The sequence below is a fragment of the Anser brachyrhynchus genome (genome assembly GCF_964034855.1).
Source record: "Anser brachyrhynchus genome assembly, chromosome: 21".
In the NCBI taxonomy this organism is placed as follows: domain Eukaryota; kingdom Metazoa; phylum Chordata; class Aves; order Anseriformes; family Anatidae; genus Anser; species Anser brachyrhynchus.
The window spans coordinates 2174154-2187055 of NC_137714.1; the positions used below are offsets into that span (position 1 = coordinate 2174154).

At 47.2% G+C, this 12902-nt stretch overlaps 1 protein-coding gene across 2 annotated transcripts in view; it reads left to right on the top strand.

Moving 5' to 3' along the window:
• Window positions 1–12583, top strand: part of PAX7 (paired box 7) — a 107079-nt gene extending 94496 nt beyond the window's left edge. For both annotated transcript variants that reach the window (XM_080564245.1, XM_080564246.1), the window contains exons 9-10: window positions 3419–3665; window positions 7406–12583. In XM_080564245.1, the coding sequence (XP_080420371.1) occupies window positions 3419–3665; window positions 7406–7521 (363 nt within the window). In that variant the 3' untranslated portion in view covers window positions 7522–12583. The remainder of the gene's footprint in view (window positions 1–3418; window positions 3666–7405) is intronic.
• Window positions 12584–12902: the final 319 nt, after the last annotated feature.

Here is a 12902-nt window from a genome sequence, read left to right on the forward strand (position 1 = left end):
GGGGGGAGGGGGGGTGGCTGGCAGTCCCAAATTGCTCACAGTATGCCTGGAAAAGGCAGATGTTTCCCACGGTCAGCGTTGCTGAGGAGGGAACGGGCTCTTTGGGGCTCCTGGCTCCGCTGAGCCCTGCAGCCTGTATCAGAGCTGGTCTGCAGTACACAGCCACCCTACCCCTGCGGGAGCATCCAGCAGGGACGTGCATCTCACAGTCACCTTCCAGCATCTTGCCTCTCTGACCTCTGCTCGCTTACATGTCCTTTCACCACCCTGGCATCGTCATGGTGAAATATCAGCATCCTTCTGTCTCACTATGCATTTCCAGAGGGTAATAAAGACCATCTTTTTATGAAAGAGGTCTTAGAACGGGGTGAATTGTCCCTTAGAAGTGTCAGTCTCTCTGTAGAGGGATTCTGGAGGATTAGAAGAGACTAGAAACTTAACTTCACGTGGCTAAGGGCAGTTGAGTTGAGTCCTAGCTTAAGTGACTTGCACAAGCCCTTGCGAGTCAGTAGCAGAGCCAGGATTAGAAATCAGTCCTGATTCTGACTGATTAAAGCCAATTACTGTCTTTAGTAGGATTTGTGCAAGTGTCTTCTCCAGTCTCAGCTCCTCTCACTTTGAAGAGTGTGAATCTGGGTTTCATTTACCAACATTGCTTTACAACCCCCTTTCTTTTTAAACGGGCCTTAGCGGAAGTGTTAATATGACTTCTGCTTGCTTTAAGACCTTTATATTTTTCCTGAGTAATATAAAGCAGCTGACTCTTTTGGGGAGATGGCCAAGACGGAGAGCACTAGAAAAACCTCCAGTCTCTGAGTGGTTCCAGTTGCCCGTTGTTTTCTAGTGCATGATTTCTTCCTGCACCTGCAGAGGTTTGCAGTGCATGCATCAAATCCGCAGTCCAGCAGCCCTGCCGGACCTGGACAGCTCATGGAGGGAGCATCAAAATGGCCCTGCTTAGTGCTGCCCAAGCTGGAGCTTACCCAAAATAACTCATAATTCCTGCGTCTGTGTATTAGCACATGCAAGAAGGATGTATATTGTTTTAAACATCTGATTCTGCTTGCAAATGAAATCCGATGATGTTTTGTGGCTGCCACATTCATGAATGTCCTGGATATCCATCGGGGCAAGGCGGTGCAGGGTGTGACACCAACAGCCCAGGCGAGGCTGATGCTAGGAGGTATGTCTGCAGCCAGCAGCACTGAGGGGCAGAGAGGGAGGATTCGTAGCTGAGACAGATCAAAGTTCACGACCCAGCTTTAGTGGAAGGTTACAAACAACTTAGCAGCTGGAAAACTACATTCAGGCTACACTCGCATGATTTCCCTGCTGCAAAAGCCTTGAGGCAGAGAGGTTTATGTTACATCCATCCTGACAGCCCTATTCTCATATTAATCCACTCGGTATTGCATATTTAAATACAATTTCCTTTCTTCATCCCCCTGTATGTCAGTCTTTGTGCTGTCATGGGGCAGGGAGTTCCACGGGCACAATTTGTGAACAGTTGTGACTAAACAAGTTCATCTAGATACCGCGAGGCTTCACTGGTGTGATTAAGAAGCTGTGCCTGGAGGGTCTGGAGGGCTGGAGGTAATTTAGGCCCTGCTGGAGCACAGTCTGCCCTGGTTCTTGAAACAGCTAAGCTGGTTTTAACTTTTGGGGACCAGCAGGAAACTCTAAGCTCAGCGCAGGCTAAAAAACCCGAAGGAGGAAAGGGTATGTGAACCTTCTCCGAGTTCCACGCTGCCAACACCGTGCTTTTTGTTCAAAGCTCATTCCTGCATCTCTGCACCTAACTGCAGGCAAACCCAGTGGTCAGAGTTCGACTGATTTTCCAGGCTTTTTAACTACCCCCTCCCCAGTACCTCCCTACCACCTCCTGCTCTGCAGGGGTCCAGCCACCCCTGCTTCCAAATCCCCCTCCCAGACAAATGCCTGGGAAGGGTCTCAGGCCAGCTGAGTCGGGAGGTGGCATCACATCAAGGCAAAGCATCATGGCAGGACTCCGGAGTCTTTCCGGGGGGGAGGAGAAGCTTTAGAAAGCAAAGGCCAGCGCCAAGCCTAAGCCTCTGCTCCAGAAGGAAGGTGAGGGAGGAGGGGATGGGGAAGGTGTCGGGGTGAGGAGGAAGGGGAGACGCCGCTCTATACAACCCCTCTTGTGTCCTTCCAGAGAATGTATCCTCCGCACAATAGCTCACCAGGCCGCTGGTGGGGGATAAAGGGCTCATTTTACCACTTGCCAGGCTCCAAATATTTCCAATTTGCCACTTTAATTGATGTCAATAAGGTTATGCTAAATTCGGAGATTTTCAGCCGCTTGGCATCTGAGCGCCGGCCTGGCCCCCCGAGGTGACAGGCTGTCCCCTCTCCCCCCACCTCTCCACAGCACAAATGTAGCAAGGCACGCCTGCGGCGGCCGGCAGAGATCAACGAGAGGCATCAGGAGTTCCCTTCCTTCCCTCCCCGCAGCCCTGCTCCTGCAAACTCTTTACACTCTTAACTTGGCAGCCTGAGGGTCATTTTGCTGATTGCAGAAGGCAATTGCATTAAAGCGCTGGCGGGATCAGGGCACTGGTGTGAAGGCCTGTAGGCAGCAGCTTACCCCAAACTCACCCGCAGGAACAAATCTGGCATTTTTGTGGGGAAAAAAAAGAAAAAAGAAAAAAGAAAAAAAAAAAAAGTTCATCTGTTTCAGGTCTCAAAGCAGGAAGATAGCTTGTGTGCAAATTTAATTACATTTTAAAACCAAGCACTATACTGAAATGAGCTGAACTGGGACTTGTTATCCTTTAATGCACAGACTTTTGAGGGTAAAGAGAGCTTTGACATTTCAGTCCCTACTGCAGAATCTGCGTCCAAACCAGGAAGGGTTTGTGTCTGGTTCGGTTAGGGACCTTCACAAACCATCCCCATTCAGACTTCCAAAGACAGTGGCTGTCTTCAGAGTCCCTTTCTCAAAATGCAGATCATGGCTTGATGTCTCGTGGGTCCCCTCTTCTGCGAGGGCTGTGCGCAGGAAGGGAGGATTTGCTAGCTCACGGCAGCGTGTGTCGAGCAGGTTTCTCCCTGTTTTATTCCTTTCTCTAATGTTCATTCGGAACAGCACAGCTAACGTTGTTCAGAGGGCAGCAAAAAACAGACCAAAGACTGAGTGTGCCATGAAGGAACCTCTCCATTACCCGTTAGGAAGGTCTTTCATATAAAGCGTTAAGCACAGGGGAGCCAAATGTGGAGTCTGTCTTAGGTGAAGGCAGGCCTTCATTTTCCATCTGAGTTAAACCTATGTTGATACAGCGTATTTTACTGATAGAGCGCCAGTATACATAGACAGCCTCTCCCTGGTATGCATGAAGGCAGCTGCACATGTACCCTTTCTCCTCTGGATGATGGCGTGTTGTCTCCTGTGTTTCTCCAGGTGATGAGCATCCTGAGCAACCCCAGTGGGGTTCCTCCACAGCCCCAGGCTGACTTCTCCATCTCTCCCCTTCACGGTGGCTTGGACACTACCAACTCCATCTCTGCCAGCTGCAGCCAGCGGAGTGACTCCATCAAGTCCGTGGACAGCCTCCCAACTTCGCAGTCCTACTGTCCTCCCACCTACAGCACTACCAGTTACAGTGTGGACCCAGTGGCTGGCTACCAATATGGACAGTACGGACAAAGTAAGTGTGCTGAATGTATTCCTAATTCCTCTGTGCAGGGAATAGGAGAGGGGAGGGAGGGGATCTATGAAGGTACGGATATTGTTTTGGAAGGGATTACGTGGAAATCTGTCCATCTAGAGAGAAAAAGGGAATCTAGTCACCAGATAGATGGAGCTTGCTCCACATAGAGAGATTGCTCCCAGAACCCTTACAGTCCAGTTCAAAAGTCCTAGTTAAAATATTTTAGGTAAAACATTTCTACTAGTAAAGAAGAGCAGGAATTCCCAGATCTCTTCCCTTCCCCATCTCCAGTTCTTGCTTCTCCAAAAGCCCTACAATGTTCACCCTGCTCAGCCAAAGGAAAGCTGGGATTTTAATGCCATCCCTTAGTGATGCAGAGCAATGTATGTTGCTTCCTCCCCTGCCCTCCATAATGTAAGGGCTGGGTCCACACTCAGAGTTTTTGCTACAAAAAGCCATTAAGCCAGTGCCTGTCAACTGGGCTGTGGTTCTACTAAGAATGAAGTGAGGCTGGAACTGTAATCCAGAACCCAAAGCTCAGACCTAGAAGGCAGTGAGACCCTTGGAGGGTCTGTTTCTCCTCCAGAAAGCCTGGCAAAGGGCTCACCTGCCAGTGTTAAACTAATAATAAGTGTGGTGTTGTGAGAGAGTGATCCGCGGAGGGTTAAAGGTGCATCCTCTTCCTCCTGGAGCACTCCTGCTTGCCCATAGCTTGTCCTCAGTGACCTTTCTTTCCATTTGGCTGTGGCTTTTTATTCCCCTCTCCGTCACAGCCCTTTAATGTCTTTAACTTCTACAGCTAAATGAGAACCGGCTGTGGCGGCAGACGGGATCAATAGTAGCTTCCCCCCACCCCTCCTTTTTTTGTTTTTCGGGAGTTTGATCTGTGACCCCTTGACCTTCCCCTCGCTTCTGAATGTGAGGCTGGACACACGTGCTATTGATAAAAATCTTAAACAAATTCCAATACCATGTATTTCCAATAAAGATTCCCTTAGGCAAGACGTTAGTCACACCCATGTGTGTAAAAAATAAAATAAGGAGGACGATCTACATTTTCTGAGAAAGAACAGCCAGCAAAGGAGAGGGAAAGAGAAAGAAGGGTTTGTCTTGGTTGCTGCAGGAATTTTACTTGGGCCTCTCCTTGTGCTCGTGAAGAGCTACTCACCCAGCCCTATTTATGTTGTTTTATTTGCCTCCCTTTCCTGATTTCTGTCACACAGCTCCCTCTTTTCAATTTAGAAGTCCAGTATAGAGCCCACTGGGCTTGGTTTGGAGCAGGAGTATTTTTCTGTTAATAATCACAGGAGTCCAGGCTGCTAACAGCAAATCTTGCACGGTCAACAGCATTAGTCCAGATGTGTCCCATGCCCACAGACATCCAGGTAGCTAATCATGAAGGCTGCATGCTCGGGCGAGGAAGGTAGGTGAGAAACCACCACGCACTATCCAGAATGCTGCTGCTCTGCAGTGCGGGGAACTGGAGTCGCACCCAGCACGACAGCAAGTTTTACACATAAAGCTGCTAACAATTTGCATGGCAGCTGCAGCGCAAACCAGCTGTAGCTGTTCTAATGTGGGATCTACGTTAAGCAGCAAATTCTCCATGTGTGCATGTATATGTATAGATATTTATATGTACAGGTAAATTCAGGCAGTATACGTCTGCTTCACTACAAACATTTCTTATAATGAGCTCCATTTATAATAATCTCTATTTGAGGAAACAGTTTTCATTGCTAATTAGTCCTGCTAGAGCAGGCACTTACATGAAGTTGACCTTGATATAACAAATTTTTTTCTTGTCTTTCTTGGTGCATCTTGAATTTAGCAGATACTTCTAACTCCTTCCAGGTTTAATTCTTCACTGCTTCTCTTTGAATGCTGATCAGTGTGAGATGACCTCCATAAAGGCATTATTTATTGATGCTCAGTTCAAACTATGTATTTCTTCATTCTGTGATGTGGCAAAAGAATATCAAAACCCTTTTTGGCTTCCCCTGTATTAAACCAACAAAACATAACTTTGACTTCTGGAGTGGGATGCCCTGGTGCCTTTTAACTCTTCCCACAGGAATACAGGAACAAAAAGCAGTATTGAGAGTTGAAAGTGGGTGGTGGTTTGTTTTTTTTTTCTTTTTTTCTTTTTTTTTCTTTTTTTTCTTTTTTTTCTTTTTTTTTTCTTTTTTTTTTCAGGAGGATAGGTTTGCCATCGAATTTCCATTTTGCTGGGTACAGCCAAGAGCAGTATGAACAGTTCCAACCATTCACCTTGCTCTCCCTCCTTTTCAAATTATGCATTCGAATTCACCCAGAGCACAGGCACCAGCAAGAAAAGAGGCACAACCACACACACGTGCCTGAGGAGTGAATTCCCTCTTTACATACAGCTTCTCAAAGTCATTATTTAATGTCGTGACCTGAAATATCAGGGGACCAAACTGATAAGGTCTGGATAAGAGCCATAACTTGGGGTCTTTCCCAGACTCTAATCCTAGGTATCCCCTTGAAGCTGGAGGCACCATAACACAACTTTGTAGAGACCAGTGCTTGAGACAAGCTACTCCAGGATCCCAGTCCATGGGGAGCACCAGCCAGCATGCCATCCCCAAGTGCCCAACTCAGATCTGAAAGGACCCTGCTACCAGTAGAAGCTGTGCTTCCATATAATCTACCCTGAGATGAGCCTGCTTGCTTCCAGCATGCCAGCCTGTGTTATCCCAGCCGGTGAGGAGCAGAGATGCCAGATTAATGTGGTCCTTGTGGTTCCCAAAGGCCGGAGCTGTGTTAATGATGCCGGTGCTGGAACGCAGAAGCGTGAAAGGAATTCTAATAGATATGACAACTCTAATAAGAATTTGTGTCTAGAAGGGACCTCCTCTGGGGCAGGCATCTGACAAGACGTTGATGGCTGAAATTTGTTTACTCATTGGCACTGATTGTACATCTCCTGCCAGCTCCTTATTAATCTAATTTGAGACATTAAAGCTAGTGAAAGGGAGAGACTTTGACTGAAGCTCAGCTAATGAGCAATGTCACCATCCTGCCCTGCTCCCCGTCCCCCTCAGACCACGGGGCAGTCAGGCGAGCTGGGATGCAGGCTCACACGCTGCCTCAGGAGCTGTGGCCGCATTTCTCACCAAGACAAAGCAGTTTCCTGTAGGAAGGAGGGGTGAAGGCAGGCGACAGAGCTCACAGAGGTGAGTCAGCATGCAGTGGGTGAGTCAGATTCAAGCCCCATCCAGACTGGGGAGGTCCCACTGAAATCTTTGCAGCCGTTTACACTGGCATCACTGCGTGCAGGGCTCGGATTTGCAGGTAGCATGGCGAGGTGAAGTTGGAGGTCTGATCCCGCTGGCTTTCTGCTCAGGCTCATCTTCAGGCAGCTCCTCTGGAAACACCATTTTCCATAGTAGAAGTAGACTTTTAGCTCTTTTTGGTAGGTCCATGGAGAGATTTGAGGGACCACAGCATCACACATGAAGTGGACTCTGCACTCCACAGCAGTGCTTAACCCTGTCAGTTTTTTCTAGCAGGACTGTTTCCACTCTTTCCTAGGAGTATAACAGGGCCTTTGTGCCTGGGACAACCGCTGAATTAGGCCTCTCTTCTAAGAGTCAGTCTGCAAGGTCTATTGGTTACACATCCTTTGATGTCAAATGCTTCGTTTCCACAAAAAGCTAATCCTCATGTTGTGCTGTTTTCTCGCCCTCCTTCCCCTCCCTCCCCCACTTCAGCTGCTGTTGATTATTTGGCCAAGAACGTGAGCCTGTCTACACAGCGTAGGATGAAGCTGGGAGAACATTCAGCTGTTCTGGGTCTCCTACCAGTAGAGACAGGCCAAGCTTACTGAAGAGTCCAACTGTGCCAACAACCCACTCCAGCAACTTGGTACCACTGGAGAAAACACCACCAGCCTTCCAGAGATCTGCCTGTACCCGGACCCTACTCCTTCCCAATTCCCTTCCACCTCGCACCAAATTGAGCTGTGAAGGAGACAGAAACGATGGGGAGGGGTCTCCAAGTATCCAGCTCCTCCCAGAGCACTCAGAGGCAAGCCTGGCCTCAATGACCTGACTTCTGTGGCCAGAGACAATGGGTTGGGTACATTTATTAACCCTGAGTTCATGCCCTCCCTCTAACCTACCTGGCCATGGCATTTTGCCCACACTTAAGGACTTTCCATTGATCTAGGTAGCTGGCATAGTCAAAGCCAAATTGATCTTTCTTTTTTTCTTTGTAAAAAAAAAAAGAAATGTTTCATTTTGTTTCCTTTTCTTTCCATTGGTGTAAATTTGGTGAATGTTGTATACGAAGGAATAACCAAGCTGATCGTTAAGGATGATATAATTAGGGACCACAGAAGACCTATGGACCAAATATAAGAACTTGTTTAAAAACAAACAAACAAACAAAAACCCATAAACATAAATTAAAGAGACAGCAGATTTCCCCACCCCACTCTACCCTTCTGTTCTCACTGATGGCTTCCCAAAGCAGGGCCAAGGCAGGCCGGATTGCTGCTAAGCAGGGGCAGGATGTAAGTCTGTCCAGCCTGGGACCTTTGGAAAATGTAAATGTAAATTGCTGCATGAGGACTGGAGACTATGGGCACAGGCACAAGCAACGTTTACATTTCCTCTTAGGGACCAAGTTAGACCTGATTATCACTGAAAAGACACGGGCTTCAGATAGCAGCAGCAGATGTGACCGCGAACTCTGGCCTCGCATGCACAGAGGAAGGACACTGGATACAGCTGAGTATGTTGGAGCTTTTGCCCATCCAGTTGAGAAGGATGAGGACTGTTATGGCCCTTCTTTCACTCAGTGGGAGAGGAGTTTGCCATGAGAGCAAAGACAGGAGAGGGAAGAGTCAAAGATGGTTGTTAGCTGCCTGCTTGGAGGGGTCAGTGTGCAAAACTGTGTTCTTCTACAAGGAAAGGGCCACCTGAAAGAAACTGGTGCTTCTTCTGAAGGTGCTGTCCTGCAGCTGCCTGTCCCTGGGGGATGGATGTGGATGTGGAGTCAGAGGGGAGATGGCCTGAAGAGTCTTTAACAGCATCTAGGAAGGAAACGCGCGCTCTGCCCACAGCATTGCACCTGTTTGTACTGCAGAAGAAAGTACTGTTTACCTTACCAATGGCATTTTGTATCCTCCAGCTACCAGGAGAAATGCTTGCCCTTGTCCATCCTCCCTGCTCTTCCCTCATCCCTCTCATTTTGCGTCCTGTTCTGTGCAATGTGATCTCTCAGCTCCTTCCCTCTGCTTTTCATTTTGGTGCTGGAGACTCTCCCTCTCTAAGCTAGATCTTGTTTTCTGGATTTATCACCCCATTTTTCTGTAGAAGCCAGTGCTCTTGCTTTTGTATCAGCTCACAATTCTGCTCATCACACTGCTCAGCTAAAGGAAGCCAACAATAAGAAGTTATTGCTAAGTCATGAACCACATGGAGTTTTAAATAGTTTCCCTTCTGCATGTGGTAATGATCCTTGACAACTCTTAAGCAGATCTCTAATACATATATAGGCTTTTTTCACTCATCTCCCTGTATTGAGAGGGCTTGCTTCAAGAACACCCTGAAATTTGACCTGGAGACAATGAGGAAAGCTGCCCCTGAGACAACCACCCCTGAGACCACCATCTTGATGCACAGAATCTGTGCCAGCCAGTGGCCGATTTGTAAAGTCCCATGGCAACAGGCAGTACACAGAGTCATCTACAGTCTGCTGGGGTTTATATTACGCTATTTTATATGTCTACTTAGGAAACATCCTAAAGGATAACAAATATCTGCTTCTGCCCACTGGAGATAACGGGGGACCACATGGTCGGTTGAGTTCTGGTCTAGCATATGTTCCTAGGGCCAGGTTGTTAAAGGAGACACTTCTGCCATGCCCTATTCTGTTACTGCTGTTTCTTCCATTCTTTCCAAATAATCTGATCTTGTTTTTGCAGCTGAAACAACATTTTTCTGGGGAACTGTCCCCTGCCTTGCCCCAACGTCATTTATCATGAACGACCAAGGCGCTTTCTTTTGAGCCGTGTGGGCAAGTACCTGTTGGGACCAAAGCAGAGTTTTGTTTCTTATGTTGCTCAGCATCCTATCAGATCCACATGTGGCTTTGATCAGCTTTGCTGTACGGGTGTGACAGAGCCTGCTCTACATTCCTGGAGGTCTGTTAATACACCAGCTTGGCCGTTCTGCCTCACACTCACCTGCACATGGCTGTGCAGGAGCCGAGAGGGTGACAACTGCAGGCTGCATTACTGTCATTTATACTGCAGAGACCCTGGTTCAGCCTCTGCTTGTCTGGCTGTATCACACGTAAATCTTCCCTCTAGTTGCAAGAGACTTCCCCTGGGTCACAAAGCTTTGGCGCACTTGAAGCTTGCATTCTTCGCTTCCTTTCTCAGGCTAATATATTGCAGCTACAGCTGGATGAACAGATAAGGCCAGAGGCACTGATTTCCTTGAGGTGACTGAAGAGCCAAAATGCACAGACCAGTCACATTACCTCAAGCATCTCCCTGCTTTGTGCCAGTTTGGAATCTTGGAAAGCAACAAAAGATGCCGTTCTATGTTCTTAATGCTTTAGAGATGATCTAAGGGAGAAATCCCTTTTGAAATCCAATCCGGGCTTAAATGTCATTCCCAACAACAATCACCTTCTGTGACTGTCACAGCTGAACTGGGGCATTGAGGGTGAGAGCAAGGGTGTCTGTGGTGGACACCAGCCTAGGGATTAATGCCTGAAACACCTGTTTGAATTTGCTTCTGCGTGTCAGCATCATTCTGAGCTGACTGCTAAAACAACAGAGCACACGATTTTCTTGTGTACCACAAATAATATTTAAGAGGCCAAATGCAGATCATCTCTGGTCTCGGAGCACCTTCAAGTCTACAGCCCCATGCGTCTCCTTGCCACCAGGAAGCGGAGTCTGCAGACAGTGACTGCTGGCCCTGTACCTGCCCTGGATGTTTGTAGTCCCTTCTCGTATCCCTGGTACTTTACACCGAAATTTCTGACCAAATGCATTCCTAGCTGCCTGCTAAACTGGAAGGAAAGCTTCAGTTTGTTACGAGAATTGCTTGTCCGCAACTGCCACTAGCAAAAACCTGTCAGCCCTCCTCTCCCCTCCATTGTCCTGTTTTCCAGTTGTGCATACCCGTGCACGTAGCCCACCTCCCAAGCATCCTCGAAGAGCGGACAGTCAGTCCTAGCAGCAAGTGTGTTCTTGAGCAGGACTTCAGAGCTCAGAGCCGAGTACAGGACCCTGCAAGTAAAATGTCTTAAAAAGAGGGAGCGCTGCAGAAACCTGCTTGCCACTTAGCTTCACCAGAAAGTCCACGAACACCCGGGCACTGCTGTAAATAGAGTTCTTAGAGGAATATGAAAAACGCCCCATGCTAGTGCAAATAGCTATTCTCTGACCTTTCCCTTGTGGTCGCACTTTGTACATTAGTTGGAAATTTGGTCATGTGCTGTATGTTTATAGAAAGTTGACATTTTTTTTTATACTAAAACCACAGTGAGTACCGTGCTAGTTAAAAAAAAATAAAAATAAAAAAAAGGGGTTGGGGAGGGCAAAACGTAGAAATTTGCCTATCGTGTGTTTTCAAAATACATTCCAGAATCTTTGGGGCGGGATGGGTTTGATTTGGGGATTTTTTTTTGGTTTCTTTGTTTTGTTTTAAGGTACATTCATGTATGAAAGTCAAAGTATTTTTTGTTTTGTTTTGTTTTGTTTTATGGATTGCCAACCTCAGTTCTGCTGAAAGAGACAAACTCAGGGGGTAGGGTGGGACAGAACAGAGGGAGGTGCCGTGAAGGCGAAACAAAACCGAGCGTGGAAGAGCAGCAATCGACAACAGGCAAGCAAGCGATGGACAGCGGGACCCTGAAGAATGTGCGGCCGTGGTCGCTCGAAGCAGACCAAACAGGGACTGAGCAGATACTCTCCCACTGGTGACTCTGAGGGTGCCTAGGGATCCAAAACCAGTCATGCACCTCGCACAAAGAAGCCACCAAGCGATGGGACGCACTCCAGCGCCGTTCTCTCAGGTCGACATTTCTTCTGTGCATGCAGATGAGAACTGACAGCCTTGGGGGAAATGCAGAACCGCCAAGTGGGTTTCTTGGACCTCCCCGCACCCCTCCTTCACCTCTCAACACCATCCTGAGACCGCAGAATGGACATTTCCTCACTGTGTCCAGTAACTCAGCAGATTGGCTCCTGTTGCTCAGAGACTTTGTGTATTTAATGCTTCTAACCCGTCATCCCTAACACCTCCATATACCCACCTGGGGAATATCTACATAGCACTATAGGACATTCCTTATTCCTAGTAACTGCGAATATGTTGCTTCTGTGTTTGACTCATAGCCATTTTGCTCCATGTGTAAGCCTGCGTGTGAGTGTGTGTGCGTGTGTGCCTGCGTGCGTGCGTGTGTATATATATAATCGCACCATAATTTATTCAGCTATATGGAGTAGTATAGTAGAAAGAGAAACTGGTATTTGCTTTAACTACCTGCTGCCTGTAGGTGTCTCTCTGTAACTCAGGCATAACTGTTATACATTAAAAAAAAAAAAAAATTAAAAGTGTCTTTAGGTGGCTTGTTTGCTTAACTCACTCTGCAGCATGCCAGGAACAAGGAGAAAAGGTGGTAAATCAAAAATAATTACCCACACACGAACTACAGATGTTTTTGCTAAAAAAGCAAAATTATGGGCTTCGTTCCTTGATGAAAATGCAGAAAAACTACACAAATAAATGAAACATTTAATTTCACTGTGACTTTTCACAAGGGAAGGACAATTACCTGGCCTGTTCTAAATACAACCATTTCGTTATGCATTCATTTTCAGCAAGTGATTGCAGGGGCAGAGGCAGGCAGGCAGTGTGGGCTGGGTTGGGACCAGGCTGCCGCGTTAACTCCAGCTCTGCAGGCACCTGGCTTTCGTTAGAGGGCAAAACACAGCATCAACAAGCGGAAAAATATTTTGAAACTCTATGGAGCAATACATGGCTTGGGGCTTCAGCAATTGGTAATAAAGCATTTCGCCTTTAAACAAAGCACTGAATTCAAAAGCAATTTCCATCTGAAGATGTTTTGGCTCTCTGTAAAATAAGTTGATCCTCATCCAAGTGGTGCTGGACCAATATCTGCACACAGAAACCAGGGTAATTAGGTGCTGACTTTTTTTTCTTTTTTCTTCTTTTTTTTTTT